The 22,043-nt window shown below is 52.7% G+C and overlaps 3 protein-coding genes across 4 annotated transcripts; 1 reads left to right on the plus strand and 2 right to left on the minus strand.

Annotated features, from left to right (window-relative positions):
• Window positions 1-2,543: 2,543 nt before the first annotated feature.
• Window positions 2,544-9,173, minus strand: taf1b (TATA box binding protein (Tbp)-associated factor, RNA polymerase I, B). Of its 2 annotated transcripts, XM_028396850.1 has the most exons (15): window positions 8,302-9,173; window positions 7,968-8,066; window positions 7,582-7,669; window positions 6,202-6,299; window positions 6,034-6,126; window positions 5,429-5,525; window positions 5,205-5,358; window positions 5,038-5,137; window positions 4,823-4,970; window positions 3,792-3,966; window positions 3,664-3,701; window positions 3,497-3,584; window positions 3,341-3,411; window positions 3,006-3,234; window positions 2,544-2,892 (listed from the first exon to the last, which is right to left on the minus strand). In XM_028396850.1, exons 1-15 carry the CDS (start codon window positions 8,317-8,319, stop codon window positions 2,709-2,711), a joined length of 1,680 nt encoding a protein of 559 aa, XP_028252651.1. In that variant the 5' UTR covers window positions 8,320-9,173; the 3' UTR covers window positions 2,544-2,708. The 2 variants fall into 2 exon arrangements, with proteins under 2 accessions (XP_028252651.1, XP_028252652.1); XM_028396851.1 differs by lacking the exons at window positions 6,202-6,299; window positions 8,302-9,173 and having other exon boundaries at window positions 7,968-8,005.
• Window positions 9,174-9,557: 384 nt separating this feature from the next.
• Window positions 9,558-16,045, plus strand: adam17b (ADAM metallopeptidase domain 17b). The gene is made up of 18 exons (XM_028396824.1): window positions 9,558-9,887; window positions 10,080-10,212; window positions 10,713-10,846; window positions 10,919-11,007; window positions 11,668-11,851; window positions 11,933-12,063; window positions 12,139-12,225; window positions 12,399-12,506; window positions 12,923-13,067; window positions 13,140-13,231; window positions 13,296-13,448; window positions 13,526-13,725; window positions 13,794-13,897; window positions 13,977-14,111; window positions 14,494-14,624; window positions 14,692-14,859; window positions 14,929-14,985; window positions 15,059-16,045. Exons 1-18 carry the CDS (start codon window positions 9,713-9,715, stop codon window positions 15,422-15,424), a joined length of 2,592 nt encoding a protein of 863 aa, XP_028252625.1. The 5' UTR covers window positions 9,558-9,712; the 3' UTR covers window positions 15,425-16,045.
• On the minus strand, window positions 16,030-21,896 carry cpsf3 (cleavage and polyadenylation specific factor 3). The gene is made up of 18 exons (XM_028396831.1): window positions 21,723-21,896; window positions 21,318-21,381; window positions 21,141-21,238; window positions 20,940-21,068; window positions 20,676-20,853; window positions 20,456-20,545; window positions 19,503-19,653; window positions 19,224-19,399; window positions 18,987-19,145; window positions 18,642-18,788; window positions 18,395-18,547; window positions 18,216-18,324; window positions 17,997-18,095; window positions 16,967-17,061; window positions 16,769-16,856; window positions 16,624-16,690; window positions 16,418-16,514; window positions 16,030-16,272 (listed from the first exon to the last, which is right to left on the minus strand). Exons 1-18 carry the CDS (start codon window positions 21,791-21,793, stop codon window positions 16,183-16,185), a joined length of 2,061 nt encoding a protein of 686 aa, XP_028252632.1. The 5' UTR covers window positions 21,794-21,896; the 3' UTR covers window positions 16,030-16,182.
• Window positions 21,897-22,043: the final 147 nt, after the last annotated feature.

Consider the following 22,043-nt stretch of genomic DNA (forward strand, 5'->3'; position numbering starts at 1 on the left):
ATGTGTGTGTGTCTGTATGTATGTGTGTCTGTGTGTATATATGTATGTGTGTGTCTGTATGTATGTGTGTGTGTATATATGTATGTGTGTATGTGTGTGTGTATATATGTATGTGTGTGTGTGTGTCTGTATGTATGTGTGTGTGTATATATGTATGTGTGTGTGTGTCTGTGTGTATATATGTATGTGTGTGTGTGTGTCTGTATGTATGTGTGTGTGTATATATGTATGTGTGTGTGTGTCTGTGTGTACATATGTATGTGTGTGTGTGTGCTGCCCAGCTCCGCGGTGTGTTCACTGGCTGTGTAACCCTCACTGTGGTGGGGAACATTACTGGGAGGTCAAAGGTCAGTCCTCCTTCTAGACTTCCAGGAATCAGACCTCCAGGAACTGTGCTGCCGTTAGCTGCTAGCGTAGCATCGTAATGTAAAACAAATCTCAGAGCAGCTGCTTTTCCTCCTCACAGTGTGTGTGTCAGTGTGTCAGTGTGTGTGTGTCTGTGTGTGTGTCAGTGTGTCAGTGTGTGTGTGTCAGTGTGTGTGTCAGTGTGTGTGTGTCTGTGTGTGTGTCAGTGTGTCAGTGTGTGTGTCAGTGTGTCAGTGTGTGTGTCTGTGTGTGTGTCTGTGTGTGTGTCAGTGTGTGTGTCAGTGTGTCAGTGTGTGTGTCAGTGTGTCTGTGTGTGTGTCAGTGTGTGTGTGTAAAGGAGGGTGTTTCGGGGTGGGTGGGGTCACTGAAATGTAGGTCACATTCATCCATCACCCGGCGGGTGGAGCAGCAGACATCCTGCCTCATGTTGTTTTTCTTCTTCTGTGGTGAGAGCTGACTTCCTGCTTTCTTCTTCTACTCCGTCTCTTGTTCTTTTCTTCCCGCTCTGCTGGTCCTCAGTCCTCTTCAGGCCATGCCGCTGACGTCAGTGCAGGGCATGCTGGGAGCTGGTCTCAGCAGAGGCAGCTGCCTCCAGATGTGCAGTTACACCAACATAAACATGCACTTCCTGCGCGGCGCGGCTCATTTCCTGCTGTGTTCAGTTTGAAGACTGAAGAGAAAAAATGTTTTACTTCAAGTAACAATGTTAAAATCCTCTAAAATCAGACGTGTGGAAAATAGAAACCATGTTTTCATGGATACAAACTTCATTTAAACTCTGTAAACACTGTGACGAACTTCAGAACACTCTGACCCAGTATCACTTTGTCTGAATAAGAATATTATAAATGTGGCCTGAACACAAACCACTGAACACAGCAGCAGCTCCGAGCAGACAAACAACCAGGTCTGCTTCAGGCCGACGAGGAGGAGGCCGAGGCCGAGGAGGAGGCCGAGGTGGAGGCCGAGGAGGAGGCCGAGGTGGAGGCCGTCCATCCATCATCTGAACCTGCAGTGCTCTAAAATCAGAACCCACAGAGGCTCTGGTTGAGGCTCAGACATCAGCAGAAGTTCTGGACGTCTGGAGTTCAGTGAAAAGTTGAAAACTGTTTTGTGAGGCCACGCTGCAGCGCCGCCGCTCCTGCTGATGGTGCGTTTCCTGCTGATACTGCAGGAGTCATCCGAGGATGCTGCGCTTGTCCTGGTATCACCATGGCAACGGGGCCAACGCTGCAAAATCACCTAGCAACAGCAGCCACACAAAGAACATGGCAAGAAACTAAAAAGCAGCGCACACGTGCCTGGGAGGACCCCGTGTGACCTGTGAGCTCCGCCCGGGTGTCCAGGATCAGTCTGAGTGGTTGGAGTGATTCATGTACCACCGCCAGCCCACACACAGCTCGCCTGCTTCCTGTCACACCTGTTGTAGCACCTTCATCAGTGAGAGGACAGCTCCCCCTGCTGGTCAGTCCCAGTCCCTGAAACCAGCCTCACTGAGTTTACATGAAGACAGAGGGACTGCTCCTCAGAATACACCCACAGAAGACTCTTCCATCCTCCATCCTAACACAACATGTCTTCAGGGTCTTCTAAGACTTTCTGGTTCTCACTGGTCGTGCTCCACCCTGGAAACCACCGCGGTGCTACGGCCAGCTCGTTAGGGGAAAGGGAGACTAACGAACACTCCAGCTGTCAAACACACACTGATGAAGACTCTCAGTCATCCAGGCCGTCACATGTAGAGGAGACTGAAGCAAGGCTCATCCAAGCAGCTTCATCAGCTCTCACACACCGAGCTCCGTTAACTGACGGTGTACGTCCTGCTGCACACAGCATCCACCTTTCAAACCACGAGTGTCGCAAATTCCCAAACGTTTGTCACACATGTGTCGGTGACGTGTCACAGCGGTCTTCACACTGATCCGATCAGATAAACTAGTGGACGCACTGGAACATGACCACACCGTATCACACACACACAGAGCGGACAGGTGTGAAGTGAAGGGGTTAACTTGAAGTGTGTGATGGTCTGTGTTTAGGAGTGAGCACAGACAGAGATCAGCTGCAGGTCATGTGACTCATCATGGCTTCCTGCTGAGGAGGACGGAGGGTTTTGGTGTGAACTCTTTATTTTTGGAGAATTTACATGTTAAAAAATGAACGAATCAGACGTGGAATAAAAACGATGGAATGTTTAATACTTTCTGTCACATGATGCATTCAGGGGTCATCGGAGGAGCCCGTGATGACGAACACTCATCAAATCCACCAGAGGCTCCTTCATCTCCAGCTGTCCCCGTCAGGTTCTTCGCTCCTTTGTGGCGTCCTGGTGGAGGTTCTGCTCATCTTCCTCGTCGGACTCTGTCCCGGGGCGTCTTGCTGCTGAAGAGCCGCCTCTCCACGCTCAGCACTTCCTCGTACAGACAGTGCGGCTCCACGTCCAGCAGGAAGCAGAAGAGCTGCAGCAGCCAGACGAAGGAGCGCGGCAGCAGCGCCTCCATCTCCGAGTAATGACTGCTGCACTTCCTGCAGAGGAGGAGGAGGAGGAGTCAGGAGTCTGCAGCCCGTCATCTGATTGGACTAAACCTTTCTCCAGTGTTAGCCACATCTGGATCAATAACTGAAAACCGTGTACACACCAGCGGCTGCAGGGCCGGAGCGCCGGGTGCCAGTACGTGCAGTTTGAGGGGGTCTGGGCGTCCCGCTTCAGGGTCACCAGTCCGTCCAGCTTCATGTGCTGCAGACTGGGACCGTCCGATCCGTCTTCGTCCCCCCAGCAGAACCTGAAACTGGACGGACTGGCGCTGCGGACATCAGCCGGGCAGGAGGACAGCTTCTCAAAACACAGCTGCACCTGCTCCGCGATTCCTGCAGACACACAACGATTCAGACTGAGCTACAAACCCTGTCGCACAAGCAGCTGCTGTCGGACCGCTCCCACTCAGAGGACGCTGTGGGACTCTGTGGGTCTTACGTTTCCTTTTTGTCAAACAGACTTTTTCCTTCTTGTTCTGGTAAACAGGTCTCTCTGTGGTCCACCGTTTCCTACGGGAAACAAACACATCAGACAAAAAGCTCGAGGCAGCACACGAGCAGCCATGACGTGCTTACGCCACCTGCTGGCTCTCACCTGGCGATGTCCTGCTCTGCCTTCTGCTCAGCTCGGGTCAGAGCCACCTTCATCAGGCGGTGCCACCTCCGCAGGTTAAACCCGTCACCTATCGACCAGCACAGGAGGTTTACAGGGTCACATGACTGTCACTTACACCTGATCAGGAAACATCTTTCCAAACACACCTGAGTCGTCGTGGAGGTCGACGCCATTACATAGATCGCTGAAAGAAGAAGAGCAGTTACCCAACATGTCAACGTGTGTGTGTGTGTGTGTGTGTGTGTGTGTGTGTGTGTGTGTGTGCGCGCTTTACCACTCGGTGTGGTCGTCCATGCCGAAGATGACCTTGATGGTGACGATGATGAGAGCAGCAGCCCGGACATCGTAACACGGCAGGCGGGGACAGGACACGGGGTCAAAGGTGTGGAGCGTCTGATCCGCCATACCAGCACACTCCACCAGTCTGCAGACCCACGGGTGGAGCTCATCTGACAGCAGGACGAGGCAGTGTCAGCGGGGGGTGTGTGTCTGTGTGTGTGTGTGTGTGTGTGTCAGCGGGGTGTGTGTGTGTCAGCGGTGTGTGTGTGTGTGTGTCTGTGTGTGTCAGCGGTGTGTGTGTGTGTCAGCGGGGTGTGTGTGTGTCAGCGGGGTGTGTGTGTGTGTGTGTGTCAGCGGTGTGTGTGTCAGCGGGGTGTGTGTGTGTCAGCGGTGTGTGTGTGTGTCTGTGTGTGTGTGTCTGTGTGTGTGTGTGTGTGTCAGCGGTGTGTGTGTCTGTGTGTGTGTGTGTCTGTGTGTGTCAGCGGGGTGTGTGTGTGTCAGCGGTGTGTGTGTGTCTGTGTGTGTGTGTGTGTGTGTCTGTCAGCGGTGTGTCAGCGGTGTGTGTGTGTGTGCGTTTGTGTGTGCAGGACTCTGTGTGTGTGTGTGTCTGTGCGTGCGTGCGTGTCTGTGTGCCTGTGTGTGAGTGTGTGTCTGTGCGTACGTGTGTGTCTGTGTGTGTCTGTGCGTGTGTGTGTGCGTCTGTGTGTGTCTGTGCGTGTGTGTCTGTGTGTGTCTGTGTGTGAGTGTGTGCGTGTGTGTCTGTGCGTGCGTGTGTGTGTGTGTATATATGTATGTGTGTGCGTGCGTGTGTGTGTGTCTGTGCGTGTGTGTCTGTGTGTGTCTGTGTGTGAGTGTGTGTCTGTGTGTGTCTGTGCGTGCGTGTGTGTGTCTGTGTGTGTCTGTGCGTGCGTGTGTGTCTGTGCGTGCGTGTGTGTGTGCGTCTGTGTGTGAGTGTGTGTGTGTCTGTGCGTGTGTGTCTGTGTGTGAGTGTGTGCGTGTGTGTCTGTGTGTGTGTCTGTGTCCAACCTGGCAGGTTGGCCTCCGTCAGGTAGCGCAGGCTGAGCAGTGCCGGGTGCAGCAGAGTCTGCGAGCTGATTGCAGGAAAAGCAGGAAGCTGCAGGAGCTGAGTCAGAGCCTGAGCCTCCTTGTGGACCGTCCTGTGCGACGGGACACTCTGCAGAAACAAATCACCATGACGACCTGCAGGCATGATGTCACAGGTACAGGCGAGCGGCCCTGACCTTCACTCTGAAGAGCAGAGCATCTTTCCCCGTCAGCTTCATCTCTTCAGGAAGCTGCTCGTAGGCGTCCACGTACGGCACGTGACCCTCATTCACCAGCCTGGAGACACACACCGACTGTTTCCATGGCGACCTCTAACCACACATCACCATGAACAGCTAGATACCTTAGCAGGTCGCTGAGCGTCAGGGCCTCACGGCTCCACACCAGAGCCAGGTAGATCAGAGCCAGATTCTTCTTCATGCTCATCACGCCGCGGCTCCGCCTCCGCGTCAGGTAGAAGGCGGCGTCCACCGAACCCGACAGCTCGCTGCCGCTGTCTGAGGGTTAAAGGGGCTTTCAGACAAACACCCGCTCCCTATGTGACGGCACAAAGTGTCTGTACTGTACCTGCGTTGGACCCGGCGGTGCTGGGCGGGTTCGACTCTCCGTCTGTCACAGTGACAGACCTGATGGACTCTGCAGCACTGTCCGAGTCCGAGTCTCGCTGAGACATGAGTACGGAGAGAGAGAGAGGACACAGACAGACACAGAGACACACAGACAGACACACACAGACAGACAGACACACAGACAGACACAGAGACACACAGAGACACACACAGACAGACAGACACACAGAGACACACAGACAGACACACAGACACACACACAGAGACACACACAGACAGACAGACACAGAGACACACAGACACACACACACACACACACAGAGACACACACAGACACAGACACACAGACACACACACACACAGAGACACACAGAGACACACACAGACAGACAGACACAGACAGACACGCAAAGACACACACACACACACACAGACACACAGAGACAGACACACACGCAGACACACACACACACAGACACACAGACAGAAAAATAAAGCAGTTAATGACACTTGTTATTACACAATACACAAAAACAGTTAACACTAGAAACAGTTAACACAACATTTAAAAACAGAAAATGAAGTCATCAAACATGGACTCACCACCCGGTGCTGGGAGCTCCTCAGGGGGTGGGCGGTGTACGCCTGTCGGCTCCGCTGCAGGTAGAGTCTCCACAGCGGACACAGCACGTCGTCCTGAAAGAGTCAGAGAAGCTGCGGTTTGAGCTCCGGCTGCATCATCAGAGAACACGGACACGTGTCAGAGCCGACCTTAAAGTGAGGACCCACTCCCAGAGCCAGCAGAGAGTCCGCCTGCTGCTTCAGGATGAACTGAAACCCCTCACAGACCATCCACACACGGCCGCGCTCTGAGAACCAGATCCACAGCTGTCAGACACACACACTGACAGACACACACTGACAGACACACACACACTGACACACACTGACAGACACACACACTGACAGACACACACTGACAGACACACACACACTGACACACACTGACAGACACACACACTGACAGACACACACACTGACAGACACACACACTGACAGACACACACTGACAGACACACACACACTGACACACACTGACAGACACACACACACTGACAGACACACACACTGACAGACACACACACTGACAGACACACACACTGACAGACACACACACTGACAGACACACACACACTGCACAGACACACACACTGACAGACACACACACTGACAGACACCACTGACAGACACACACTGACAGACACACACTGACAGACACACACACTGACATGACACACACCACACACACACACTGACAGACACAGACACACACACACAGACACACACACACACTGACAGACACACACACACACACTGACAGACACACACACAGACACACACACACTGACAGACACACACACACACTGACAGACACACACAGACAGACACACACACTGACAGACACACACACACTGACAGACACACACACTGACAGACACACACACTGACAGACACACACACACTGACACACACTGACAGACACACACACTGACAGACACACACACTGACAGACACACACACACTGACAGACACACACACACTGACACACACTGACAGACACACACACTGACAGACACACACACACACTGACACACACACACTGACAGACACACACACACACAGACACACACACACACTGACAGACACACACACACACACACACTGACAGACACACACACTGACAGACACACACTGACAGACACACACTGACAGACACACACACTGACAGACACACACACTGACAGACACACACACACACACACTGACAGACACACACACACACAGACACACACACACTGACAGACACACACACACACACACACACACACACACAGACACACACACACTGACAGACACACACACACACTGACAGACACACACACACACTGACAGACACACACACACACACACACACTGACAGACACACTGACAGACACACACACACACTGACAGACACACTGACAGACACACACACACACTGACAGACACACTGACAGACACACACACACACTGACAGACACACTGACAGACACACACACACACACTGACAGACACACACACACACACTGACAGACACACACACACACTGACCATGTGTCTTGGTTCTGGATCTACGTCTGAGGGTGGTGACCCTGTTGACCCCAGGAGTGTAGGATGGGTTCACCACCTCTTGGGTTCTCTGAGAAAACGATCACATGTTACAACAGCTGAGACCTGTGTGCAGATCTTCATCATCATCATCATCATCATCATCATCAGTCTCTATCCTCCAAGAATAGTTCACTGCAACAAGATCTAGAAAAACTGAAAAACACACACACACACACACACACACACAGTCTGACTGCAGACATGATGGTGTGTGTGTGTGTGTGTCTGTGTAGCAGCAGTGGGTGTTGTTGCAGAGCTGAGGAGGCCTCTGGTAGGTGACCTCAGAAACCTGTTTGACGTCATCACGTCCACAGACTGCTGCTTACCTCGGTGACGTTGTGGCAGGACCTGCAGTAGAAGCGACCCTCGTCAGAAACGCCCCAGTTCACCGCTGAACACTGCGCACAGGGCTCCGCGCAGCCCGCCTGACACGGAGGAGGTGGAGAGAAACACATCATCCTCAGCTCATACTGAGACACACAGCGGCCGTGGGGCGGACACGCGTGTTACAGGGCGTGGAGAAGAAGCGGTGTGCTAAGAACACAAACACGTGTGTGTCTGTGGAGTTTGGCATCACCTAGCTCACCTAGCTAACCTAGCTAACCGCTGTTATTAGCTTCGTTAGCTTAACAACGAACACACGCGTGCAGCAGGACTCACCGCGTCTTCGTCCTCCATGGTTCCGCTAACCACACACAGCTCAGTGTGAGCGCTCACTGCAGCTAGCAGCTCCTCTTCTTCCTCTTCTTTTTCTTCTTCTTCCTCCTCCTCTTCTTCTTCTTCTTCTTCTTCTTCTTCTTCTTCTTCCTCTTCTTTTTCTTCTTCTTCCTCCTCCTCTTCTTCTTCTTCTTCCTCCTCCTCTTCTTCTTCTTCTTCCTCCTCTTCTTCTTCTTCTTCTTCTTCCGGTCTCTGCTGCCACCTACAGTCAGGGTGATGTATGACGTCTTTTTAAATAAGTTCTAACTTCACACGTGCTCTCAGCTCACAGCTGTTTGAATGTCTGCATGTTTAGAATTGATCATTTATTTTTACCAATAAAGTTAGAAACAAAAACAAACCACAGGCTGGCGTCCCGCTCCTGTTATTACTGTATTACTCGTTAATGACGGTCTGTGGACATCATGGCAGAGCTGGACTCAGCCTTTCATGCACAGGGAGCAGGTATTGATTGACAGCTCCACCTTTACTCTGAGAGGCTGAATAAAGCGCGTGAACTGTGACGTGGTCGGTCCTCCTGATGTTTACTCTTTTTAAACCGAACTTCCGGTGTGACGTGTTTCCTGCCGGCCGCCTCCAGCTGGAGATGTTGGAGTGAAAGCGGATTAGGCTGAGGTCAGAGGTTATAAATAGATCAGCCAGATGTCGTCTCACATAGGACTGACGGCAGACATCTTCTGTCCTCCCCGCGTGTCTCCTCTGTGTCTCCTGTGTGTCCCTCTGTGTGTCCCTCTGTGTGTCCCTCTGTGTGTCCCTCTGTGTCCCCGCGGTTAAATCACGTCCTGTCTGTTTGGACTTTTTTCTTTTAGCTCCATGACGGACTCACGGCGCGCGTGCGCGTCGAGCTCGCGACAATACACGCATCGACAGGATGCTGGAGTTTCAAAATAAAAGCTTTTTAAAGTCCTGTGATGTTTTCCTTGTGGTCATTGTTGTTTTATTTTATTGTTCTATGGGACGAATGCTCATATGAATAAATGATATAAACTCGTATCTGTTCATTTCATCGTGTTCTCATTTTACACTTTGACTAGTTTTAGTCTTTATATAAATTAAATTATTAATGACACGCTTATTATAATCTAACAGTACTCACCCATGATAAGGAGTGTGTACCTTCTCACCAGGTGTGTGTTGATGCCATGTTCCGTGCTTTTACTGTGAAGGCCGTTGGGCCCGCTTCCGGCCTGCCTGCTCGGTTCTCGCCAGCTTTGCTCGGCCGCTCTCCGTCTTCCTGGTTCTGCGGGCTGGAGGCGTTGTTGTGCGGCTGTTTCTAACAAAGACTGAACTTTCCTCAGCCATGCTCCCAACATCTGACCGGGTCTGATCCGAGCTGCGCTCAGAGAAGAACCTGATGGGTCCGGACTTCGGACTGGAGCAGCGACCGCCGTCCTCCGTCCAACGCCCGTCACTCAAACTGTCCGCTATGACTCTCTCCGCCTTCACCGTGTTGATCGTTTTGACGGAGGCGGCCGCGTCCCGGGCCGCGGACACGTCCCGGGCCGCGGACACGGAGCCGCCGGAGCTCGGTGAGTGTGTGAAGTTTAGGGGGGGGGCAGCTGATGTTGTGATGTGGTCTCAGTGGACCACAGACACCTGTAGATTAGATTAGGATTAAGAAGACTTCATACATCAGTCTGTGGCTCCTCCTGAAGTGAATTTGTGAACCATCATTACCGTCAGTCTGACATGGATGATGATCATGTGACTCTGTGCCTCAGCCTCCCTCAGCTCGATGCTGGATGACTTCGACCTGCTGCCGCTCTCCAGCCTGCAGACTCACTCCGTCCGGCGCCGGGACGTCCAGACCCAGACTCACCTGGAGAAACTGCTGAGCTTCACCGCCCTGCAGAGGTCAGACCCAGTCCACACACACACTTTCACTGTGACTCACAACATCTGAACACTGTGTCTGTGTGTGTGTCTGTGTGTGTCTGTGTGTGTGTGCATGTCTGTCTTTGTGTGTGCGTGCGTCTGTGTGTCTGTGTCTGTGTGCGTCTGTGTGTGTCTGTGTGTGTGTCTATCTGTGTGTGTGTCTCTGTGTGTGTGTCTGTGTGTGTCTGTGTGTGTGTCTGTGTGTGTGTGTCTATCTGTGTGTGTCTGTGTGTCTGTGTGTGTGTCTGTGTGTGTCTGTGTGTGTGTCTCTGTGTGTCTGTGTGTCTGTCTGTGTGTGTCTGTGTGTCTGTGTGTGTGTCTGTGTGTGTGTGTCTGTCTGTGTGTGTGTCTGTGTGTGTGTCTGTCTGTGTGTGTCTGTGTGTGTCTGTGTGTCTGTGTGTGTCTGTGTGTGTGTCTGTGTGTGTGTGTGTCTGTGTGTGTGTCTGTCTGTGTGTGTCTGTGTGTGTCTGTGTGTGCAGGCAGTTCAGACTGTACCTGAGGACCAACAACGAGCTGTTCACCGAGGACTTCAGGGCCGTGGTGGTGGATGAGGACGGACGGGAGCGCAGCGTCCCGGTCAACAGACACAACTACTTCACTGGACACGTCATCGGTAAAGTTGATGTTTCTGTCGATCATGTGACCGAAGACGTGTGGAAAGAATCTGAGTGTTTGTTTCTTCCAGGAGAGGAACACTCTCGGGTTCAGGCTCATATCGACGACCACGAGTTCTCAGCTCACATCCTGACTGAGGAGGCAGAGTACAACGTGGAGGTAAACCCGCAGAAACATTCCGCCACACAACACATCACTCCCATCTCCACTAGGTGGCGTGATAGTCCTCAATGTTAGCTTATCACTGTGCTAGCAGCTATATTAAACACATCAGGATCGGTCCAGACACACACATGTGACAGGTCATCACCTCAGGTCGTCCTCATGTGAGGTGGATGTAGTCCGTGAACTTGAGCTGTGACTGTAAGGCCCCGTTCACACTGAGGAAATCAATCCGGCTAGAGCGGGATTCGGGCCGTATCTGGAGTCTGAACAACGCGAATCTGGATATATCTGGATTGATTTCAGTCCACCTCTTGGAGGTGGATCTAGCCGGACCGGCTTACATCTGGTTCAGGTCTGAATGCAAATGCAGCTAGCGAATGCTGCTAGCGACGTGATACGGGGACAGTGTCCAGGTCGCGTACAAAAGCCGTATGTCCTACCATGGCCTGAACGGACTATATATATTATGAGGCGCCACCTAGTGGTTTGGAGGATCTGATCTGAAAATAGGTCTGAACGTATCCAGCTTAAAGGCTATCTGGATTCAATCCTACTCCAGCTGGACTGACTTCCTCCAGTGTGAACGGGGTCTTAGACAATGTGAAGGTGTCCTTTGTCCTTTGTCTCAGACTGTCTCTCTGTCTCTCCTCTCAGCCTCTCTGGAGGTTTACGTCAGCACCCTGTGATGGCCGCCTGCTGGTCTACCGCTCAGAAGACATCAGGAACATTAGCCGTCTGCAGCAGCCATCTGTTTGTGGCTATGTGACCTCTGACCCCAGACACCTCCTCCCGGACAGCGTCGGAGCAGCCACGAGGGTGGAGCAGCTGGAAGGGGAAGGTGGGTAGATGGCTCACAGGAGAACAGAAGAAGAGCTGCTCCCTGTAAACATGCTGACAGATTCATGTCGTCACCGCTCAGAGTCGACGCTCCGACAGAAACGCCACGTCCACGACCACAAGAAGAACACCTGCGCCCTGCTGCTGGTGGCCGACCATCGCTTCTTCAAACACATGGGACGAGAGGAGGAGAGTACCACCCTCAACTACCTGGTCAGACCGCAGCCCTCACACCTCCTGTTTAACCTCCACCTCCTCCACCCACATTGACGCAGCCTGTGGTTTCAGATCGAGCTGATTGACCGCGTGGACGACATCTACAGGAACACGTCGTGGGACGAGGAGTTCAGCAGTTACGGCGTTCAGATCCAGCAGGTGAGGAGCACAGCGTGGCTGAGGTCAGCTGCTGTAAACCGTGACATCACAGTGTGTGTGTGTGTGTGTGTGTGTGTGTGTGTGTGTGTGTGTGTGTGTGTGTGTGTGTGTGTGTGGTGTGTGTGTGTGTGTGTGTGTGTGTGTGTGTGTGTGTGTGTGTGTGTACACCTCAGATCATCATCGAGAAGAGTCCGACCCCGGTCACTGCAGGAAAGAGTCACTTCAACATGGAAGGAAGTCCAGACAACAGAGACGTCTGGGACGTCAAGAAGCTGCTGGAGGTAACCACACGCTAACATGCTAACATGCTAACATGCTAACACTGCCGGGTGTCTATGGCCCTAGACAGACAGGCAGGCAGACATATAGGCAGAGAGACAGAGAGACAGGCAGAGAGACATATAGGCAGAGAGACAGAGAGAGAGACACAGTTAATGATATAATTCCACATCAATCCTTAACATAATAAACTCAGTACGTTGTACACAGACATGTCTGTACAGACACACAGAGCCTCCGTCTGCCTCGATAACCTCTTCACCTATCAGAGCTGCACAGAACCAGGCTGGGTGTATCTGCTGTAAAGTTGGACATTTTGACATGGAGGTCACTCACTTTTGGAGGCAGCCTTTAGTGGACGCTGAAGGAACTGCAGTTGTGGACACCTCCTGACATTGTGTCGTCTGTACTCCTGCAGCAATTCAGTGTGGACATCGCAGAGAAAGCCTCCAACGTCTGCCTGGCTCACCTCTTCACCTATCAGGACTTTGATGAAGGCACCCTCGGTCTGGCCTATGTGGCCCCGTCCAAGCCCGACATCCCCGGCGGTCTCTGCTCCAAAGGTGGGTTCTGCTGTCCCGCCGCAGAGGACTGCAGCTGGTATTAACCAATCGTCTGCTGTTTCTGTTCTGCAGCCTGTCCTTCAACAGCCAACGAACACGGAGCGATCTACCTGAACACGGGCCTGACCAGCACCAAGAACTATGGGAAGACCATCCTCACTAAGGTACGCTCACACAAGCAGGAAGTGTTTGTTTGTTGTACATGCACTGACTCCTCCCCCTCCACAGGAAGCAGACCTGGTGACCACTCATGAGCTCGGCCATAACTTCGGAGCGGAGCACGACCCAGACAACATCCTGGACTGTGCTCCCCGAGAGGACCAGGGTGGGAAGTACGTCATGTACCCCATCGCTGTGAGTGGAGACCACGTCAACAACAAGGTGCCGTGCAGACGCACACCGCAGTGTTTGTCGTGTGTGTTCACGTCAGAGAGAGTGACGCTGTCCTGTGTTCGCAGCTCTTCTCTAACTGCAGTAAGCGCTCCATCGTGAAGCGTCTACGCTCAAAGGCGCAGTCCTGCTTCAGAGAGAGGAACGTCAACGTGTGTGGAAACTCTCGGGTGGAGCAGGGCGAGGAGTGCGACCCAGGCCTGCTGCACATCAACTCGGACCGCTGCTGTACCGCCGACTGCAGGCTGAGGCCTGGTGCTCAGTGCAGGTCAGCGGCGCTCTTCAGAGGGTGGGGTCAGGGGTTCGCCTCAGCTGACAGGCCGTCTCTGTGTTCAGTGACAGGAACAGTGCGTGCTGTAAAAACTGCAGATTCGAGGGTGAAGGTGAAGTCTGCCAGGAGCCCATCGATGCCACCTGCAAAGGACACTCGTACTGCAGAGGTCAGCTCAGGGGTCAGAGGTCAGACCCATCATCGGAATCTGAAGGTTTGGAGAATGAGGTCTGTGTTTGTGTGGACAGGAAACAGCAGCGAGTGTCCTCCTCCAGAGAACGCTCCGGATAAGACGGTGTGCTTGGACAACGGAGAGTGTCTGAACGGAGAGTGTATCCCATTCTGCCAGGCCGTCCTGAAGCTGCAGCCCTGCGCCTGCAACGGTACCAGAACCGTCACCATCCCACCGCACCAGGATGCTTAGAATAAGAACACAGGAGGCCGAGGACAGAGCCCAGAGGGACACAGAGGATTCACCTGTGTGTCCTGCGGGCGCTCCACCACTGTCTAATGTGCTAAATTAGCTAGCGTATTAGCTAACAGTGCCACATACAGACTGAGTGGGTAAATTAAAGCTAGATGGCTTAGCTTAGCTTAGCTTAGCTTAGCTACTGACAAACAGAATGCAAAGAAAGCTACAGAACAGATCAGTATGAAAGAGCAGGATGCTAACCGCAGTTCACTGAACGACCACAGGGGTCACTGTTAACGAGGGCTTTGCTCTGTAAGGACCGTTTATTCGTTTAAAGTTTGTCTTTTTCCCAGAAACCAACTCTTCGTGTAAGGTGTGCTGCCGGAGCAGCGGCGGCGTGTGCGCCCCCTACCAGGACGCCGCCGGCCACTTCCTGTTCCTGCGGAAAGGCAAACCATGTACTGTTGGTTTCTGTGACGGAGCGGTAAGATGACTCGGCCACGAAACGCTGTCCGTGTGCGAAGCTGGATCAGTAACCTCTGTCTCTGCAGGGGAAGTGCATGAAGCAGGTGCAGGACGTGGTGGAGCGTCTCTGGGACTTCATCGACAAACTGGACATCAACACGTTCGGGAAGTTCCTGGCTGATAACATCGTCGGCTCAGTGGTGGCGTTCTCGCTGCTCTTTTGGGTTCCGTTCAGCATCCTGGTCCACTGTGTGGTGAGTGTCCACGTCCCGATCTGTCCATCTCATGAGACATTCTCACCCATCGTCTGTCTGCTCTTTCAGGACAAGAAGCTGGATCAGCAGTACGAGCAGAACACCAAGTCTCTGTTCTTCCCCAGTGTGAGTGGAGCAGGCTCCTCAGTCAACTGCAGCAAAGCTTCATTCACATCTTTTGACCCTGGTTTTTTCCCAGAATGCCGAGCTCCTGAGCAGCCTGGAGTCCGCTTCTGTTCGGATCTTCAAACCTCCAGCCTTCCCGGCCGCCCCGCCGCGCCTGCAGCAGTTCGGCCCCCAGCAGACCAGCACGCCTCCAGTCATCGGCAACGTGCCCGACCCGGGCCACACCCTGTCCCCTCTGGACAGCCCCCGCATGGCCACCATCCATGAGGACCCCAGCCTGGACTCCCACCTGGACGAGGACGCGCTGGTGGAGGCTTTCGGTCGGCCCGCCGGGGCGGCCCGGCACTCCTTTGAGGACCTGACGAGCCGCAGCGAGAAGGCCAAGCTGTTCAGGCTGCAGAGACAACACCAGATCGACAGCAAGGAGACGCAGTGCTGAGGGACACAGACAGGGGGCGCTCCCACACAACTTTGTCCTGAACGCCATCAAAGTGTTAAACAGTCCATGTTTGTGAATTCAGACCCCGTCCTGCAGCGAACTGGTTTCAGTGACCCGCACACGGTCAGCCTGTCCCACGTGTGTCCTTCTGTCGTTGGACACGAGGCATCAGGAGACAAACCGCTGAGTGTTGGCGCCTCGCTCCATCAGTATCGCTTCCTGTTTCCTTGTTAACCAGTAATATTTGGACCGTACGTCTGTAAACCTTTACCGTGATGTTTTTGGATATAACCTTCTTTTTGGGATGTATTTTACTATTTTGAACCAAATGATGAAAGAAAATATTTTTGTGGCAGCGACGATCAAATTTATACGACCTGTCTTTGACTGTTCGAGCCTCGACTTGTTGAAATGTTGTTATTTGTTCCTCCAGCTATGAAGGAATGAACCGAACTTCAGTCATGAACAGACGTTCTTAACGTGGTTTTAACTCGGAGCCAATGACAATCAGCCGCCGTGCCTTCTCTTCTTCTGTGGTATCCACTGTGCTCAGTGTTCTGATCCTGTTTAGTGTATGAACATGTTTCCACCTCAGCTGCACAATAAACTTTCTGAAAAACAGCTTTTATTTCTGCGTCAGGAACAAACAGAAGGTCCGATCATCAAAACAAAGTAACAAGCTTATGTTTTAAGTTCATCAGTAGAAAAAGCAGCTCCTGGTTCAACTCATTGTGTCATCACTGAGTGGGCGGGGCCTGTCAGAAGACCGGGCTGAGGGCGTCATACAGCCGATGGATGGCGACTTCAATCATCTCTCTGAGGGTCTCATCCTCTGCACACACCACGGACTGAACACACACAGACACACACAGGTCAGGGACACTTACATATTATACACAAGTGGAATAACCTTCCAGTTGTGTTATGTTCTGGCGCCCCCTGCAGGACCATGATTTTCTGGGTTTACCAGCTCCGCCCACTCACTGCACTCACCCGGGTCTCTGGGTCGACCACCGCCGTGACTCCGTCCACTGCCACGGTCAAGCTTTTGCTGTCTTTGAAGCTCACGCAGTCGTCTCCGAACATGTCGCTGCAACACAACACACGACATGTTACACACCTCCTGTTGACTTTGATTTTGAAAATCTTTCCTCCAAGGCTCAAAGAGAAGACGTTCAGTCAGAGCAGAGGACACTCACTGCAGCATCAGCCCCAGCCGCTCCACAAACACCTCCATGTCGAAGGTTTCCTTCCGGCCCTCCAGGACTGAAGAACAAACACACATTACAGATTTTTGCTGAGTCAGTAAACATCACACTGCAGCTACGTGAGGCGTTTACTGACGTTTCTGGGCATTGGGGTTGGACTGGACCTCCAGGACCACTGTGGCAACGGCGTCAGCGTACATGTCGTTGAGCGGGTTGGCAATCCACTGAGGGAGGAAAAGAGCCGGTCATCAAATGTTCTCTGACCAATGGACAGCTTGGACAGTGACGGTGCATTCAGGGGCAGCCGGGACAGAACAGTGTTTGTGTGTCTGACCTCCAGCAGCACCATGCCAGCTTCATGAACCAGAGTGATGCTCTGAAAGATCTTCACAGTGATCTTCTCCGCCCCCTCCACCTGCTGCACATCACCTGGAAACACACACTGCAGGTTACACACACACACACTGCAGGTTACACACACACACACACACACACACACACACACTGCAGGTTACACACACACACTGCAGGTTACACGCACACATACACACACACACTGCAGGTTACACACACACACTGCAGGTTACACGCACACATACACACACACACTGCAGGTTACACACACACACACACACACACTCTGCAGGTTACACACACACACACACACACACACACACACACACACACACTGCAGGTTACACACACACACACTGCAGGTTACACACACACACACTGCAGGTTACACACACACACACACACACACACTGCAGGTTACACACACACACACACACACACACTGCAGGTTACACACACACACACACACACACACACACACACACACTGCAGGTTACACACACACACACACACACACACACACACACACACACACACACTGCAGGTTACACACACACACTGCAGGTTACACACACACACACACACACACACACACTGCAGGTTACACACACACACACACACACACACACACACACACACACACACACACACACACACTGCAGGTTACACACACACACACACACACACACACACTGCAGGTTACACACACACACACACACACACACACACACACACTGCAGGTTACACACACACACTGCAGGTTACACACACACACACACACACACACACACTGCAGGTTACACACACACACACACACACACACACACACACACACACACACTGCAGGTTACACACACACACTGCACGTTACACACACACACACTGCAGGTTACACACACACACACACTGCACGTTACACACACACACTGCCTAGGCCGACATGATCACTTCCTGCACTCAGATATCAGGTGAGTTCAGGTGAGTTCAGGTGAGGTCAGGTGAGGTCGTACCTGTGAGGCTCCGCAGCTGACTGACCAGCAGAGAGATGGGGCCGCTGTAGGGGATGGCCTGAGTCTGCGTCACGGTGCCCATGGACAGATCTGTGTAGCCTGAACACACAGCAGGAGCAACAGTCACCAACAGCATGAAAACCCAGGACCCCTGAACTCACCATGCAGAGATGTGTTCAGGGACTGCTCAGTGTTTTATCTGGATAATAAGGGACTGACTGGAGAGGTCGGAGGGCGCCAGGATGTGATAGTTGAAGTTCCTCTTGACGAGGATCCCGGAGATCCTCTGACCCTGAATGCACTTCCTGTCAGCCAGGCAGCCCATCACCTGCAGCAGAGCATGCTGGGAGTTATCACTGAGTGCGGCGCTGACGGCTGCTCTACGTGTGCGTTCGTACCTTTGCCAGTTTCTCTCCTCTGAAGTTGAGCGTGACGGCCTCCGTGTTTCTGGGATTGTGGACTTCGATGTGGACCTCGTCGTTGTCTTCGTACTCGCGGATCAGCGCCGCCTTCAGACGGGCCATCTCGTTCTGCTCGCCATGGACCAGAATCTGCAGACAGAACCCATGTGAGACTCTGCTGAAGGACCGGGGGCCTTCCTGTTGGACAGACCGGCTGATGCACATGCCGCTGTCATGTGATTACCACGTGAGGAGGTTTGAGCGCTCGGATGAACTCGCTGGTCTGCTGGTAGTCCGTGTGAGCCGAGAAGGAGATGTAGTCCACCGACATCTTCAGAGGGAGCTTCTGACCTGACATGGTGGTGATCTCATCGGGCTCCGTCATGATGTGCTGAGACACAGACACAACAATGTAATTCTCACTCTGACCTGATGGGGGCAGTGTGTGTTCACAGACCAGCACGTTCCAGGTTTCACTGGATTCTTCCACAAACCAGGCAACAGCTGGTGCTGCCTTCACCTCTACAGGCGCCGTCCTGATCATTTACACGCAGGAAACATGGCCGCCGTCTGTGTGCGTGGACCTCACCTTGGCCAGCGTGCCCTCCACACAGTATCCAGCGATGATGACTCCGTTCCTCTTGTCGGTGCACCAGCTCTCAAATAGCTCTCTGGACAGCCCGCTCTGCATCATACCCGGGGACGCCATCACCACGCTGGGGCCGATGTCGTCGAAGTGGTCCATGCTCTGAAACAGAAACACACGGCGAATGACGAAAAGCGGCAGGTATGGTCCTCCGTCAGCCTACGGAGCGCGCTCAGTCACCTTCAGGTTGCTGATGTGCTTAAAGACGAAGGGGTTGTTGATGTTGATGGCCTTGCGGATCTTGTCGTTCATGGCGTTGATGTAGGTCTGGTAGACGGCCATGCACTTCCTGGCCAGAGACGAGGCGTAGTAGATGGGGATGTCGTGGAGCTCCGGGTGGTTCTGCCAGTACTCGTCTGGTCCGGACACACACACACACACACACACACCTTTAAAACTCTAAAGGATCCGAGAGCAGCTCTGTGATAACATCCAGCAGAAAGACAGAGCCGAACTCACCGAGGATCAGCAGCAGCTCCTGAGCCCGGCCCAGAGCGAAGACCGGGATCAGACAGCGGCCCTCCCTGTTCACGATGTCATGGACGGTGTTACAGAAACGAGCCTCTCTCTCCTCCCGCTTCTCATGGATGTGAGTCCCATAGGTCGACTCCTGACACACACAGACACACACAGACACACAGACAGACACACAGACAGGCACACGCACACACACACACAGACACACACAGACACACACACACACAGACACACACAGACACACACAGACACACACACAGACAGGCACACACACAGACACACACAGACACACACAGACACACACAGACACACACACACACACAGACAGACACACACACACAGACACACACACACACACAGACAGGCACACACACACACACACAGACACACACAGACACACACAGACACACACAGACAGACACACACACACAGACACACACACACACACACAGACACACACAGACACACAGAAACACACAGACACACACACACAGACACACAAAGACACACACACAGACAGACACACACAGAAACACACAGACACACACACAGACACACACACAGAAACACACAGAAACACACACACAGACACACACACACAGACACAGACACACAAAGACACACACACAGACACACACACAAAGACACACACACAGACACACACAGACACAGACATACACAGACACACACACACAGGCAGACACACAAAGACACAGAGACACACACACACAGAGACACACACACAGACACACACACACACACAGAAACACACAGAGACACACACACACACACACAGACACACACAGATACAGACAGACACACACACAGACACACACAGATACAGACACACACACACACAGACACACACACAGACACACACGTCAGGTTTTGATCGACTCACTCGAGTTGTTAGCGGCGACCTCCGCCACACTCACTGTGATGAGGATGTCTGGTTTCACACTGGGGATCTCTGCTGCCATCAGATGTCTGTCCTCCTGACGGGAGAAGTCTCCTGTGTACAACAGCTACACACACACAGACACACACACAGACACACACACGATGAGCAGCGGTCTCCCAGCAGGCTGATTTCCAGATCTAGATCAACAGATACTTTATTGAGGGGAAATGCAGGTCTGACTTTTCAGCACACACCTTGACGCCAGCGATCTCGATCATGAACATGGCGGCTCCGAGGACGTGTCCGGCGTGGTAACACCAGAACTTGATGCCGGCCACCTCCCTCACCTCGTGGAAGTTTATGGTCTCGATCTTCTCCATGCTGTCCTCCAGGTCTGTCTCCGTGTACAGCATGTCGTCCGCTGAGATGTTACTGTGACACATCAGACACACACAGTGACATCACCAGACTTTAACGCAGCCGTACCTGAGGCCGAGTCCTCCAGGACTCTGACCCACCTGACTTTGACGTAGTCGGACAGCAGCCAGCGGTAGATGGCCTTGGTGGCGTGCGTCATGAAGGTTCGGCCTTTGAAGCTGGTCTTCTGCAGGAACCAGGGCAGCGCTCCACAGTGATCCAGGTGGAAGCTGACGGAGGAGAAGATGAATGAGCGCACGCCTTCGTCATCACTGATGAAGACGAAGATGCTCTGAACTCACTGGCTGATGAGCAGCAGGTCAATCTCTGCCGGGTCGATCAGGTCGATGTACGGCAGAGCGTCCATGCCCTCCAGACCAGGATGGATCCCACAGTCCAGCTACAGACAGACGGACACACGGTTTGTGCTTCAGCTGATTGATCAGTGATCAGTGATCAGTGATAGGAGGCGGTCTTACCATGATTTTTCGCCCCTTGAACTCCAGGATGATGCAGGATCGTCCCACCTCCTGACCGGCTCCTCTGCACACAAACACAAACTTTCCTGTTCTTACAGTGAACTAACATGCTGCCACACCAAACCCGGAAGCACATGACCTCAGGTTCCACAACACTTTGGGCAGACTGTGAACCACGTGACTCCACGTATAAAACAAGAACACTTTATTAATAATGAAATAAATACATAATGACTGTCTTGACGTTCAGCCACCGAATTAAAACTCTTCTACTTGGCTCAACACGCAGGCTTTAATGTGTTTTAGCTTTCATCCGTAAGAAAGAACAATAAAACGCTCCTGTCCCGAGCGGACTCCGCCATGAGAGCGGCTGCTCAGCCCGTCTTTGGCCGGACTTGAACTCACAGCGGGCGGATCAGCAGCTGGTCGCTCTCCTCCGCAGGAACCGCCACGTCAGGTTTCCGTTTAGCCGCCATGATCAGTCTGATAAACAAACTTTAACCAGCAGACTCATAACTCTGCTCAGTTAGCTTCATCCCGCGCATCCGCAAATGCTGCTAAAGCGTCATTTCCGGGTCGAGCGGAAGTCCCTCCGTGTAGCACCACTGACTGTAACTTTGGTTCCGCCTCCGAACAGAAAAGTAAAATAAATTCATAAAAGGGTTAAAAGTCATTTGTGCAGCGTCCGTTTGAAAAACTTCCTACATGTGTTTGTCAAGTTTAAAT

This window comes from Parambassis ranga, chromosome 24 (assembly GCF_900634625.1).
Source record: "Parambassis ranga chromosome 24, fParRan2.1, whole genome shotgun sequence".
In the NCBI taxonomy this organism is placed as follows: domain Eukaryota; kingdom Metazoa; phylum Chordata; class Actinopteri; family Ambassidae; genus Parambassis; species Parambassis ranga.

Excerpts from the sequence above, each read along its gene's own strand:
- taf1b (XM_028396850.1), bottom strand. Across the intron at positions 6,300-7,581 it reads ATCCAGAACCAAGACACATG|AGCGCGGCCGTGTGTGGATG; the intron begins GTCAGTGTGTGT and ends TCTGGTTCTCAG. Across the intron at positions 5,359-5,428 it reads CACCGCCGGGTCCAACGCAG|ACAGCGGCAGCGAGCTGTCG; the intron begins GTACAGTACAGA and ends TTTAACCCTCAG.
- adam17b (XM_028396824.1), top strand. The coding sequence starts at position 9,713 with ATGGGTCCGGACTTCGGACTGGAGCAGCGACCGCCGTCCTCCGTCCAA. Across the intron at positions 14,860-14,928 it reads GCATCCTGGTCCACTGTGTG|GACAAGAAGCTGGATCAGCA; the intron begins GTGAGTGTCCAC and ends CTGCTCTTTCAG. Across the intron at positions 14,986-15,058 it reads AGTCTCTGTTCTTCCCCAGT|AATGCCGAGCTCCTGAGCAG; the intron begins GTGAGTGGAGCA and ends GTTTTTTCCCAG.
- cpsf3 (XM_028396831.1), bottom strand. The coding sequence starts at position 21,793 with ATGGCGGCTAAACGGAAACCTGACGTGGCGGTTCCTGCGGAGGAGAGC. Across the intron at positions 18,789-18,986 it reads TGGAGGGCACGCTGGCCAAG|CACATCATGACGGAGCCCGA; the intron begins GTGAGGTCCACG and ends TCTGTGTCTCAG. Across the intron at positions 17,062-17,996 it reads TCAGCTGCGGAGCCTCACAG|GTGATGTGCAGCAGGTGGAG; the intron begins GTACGACCTCAC and ends GTGTGTTTCCAG.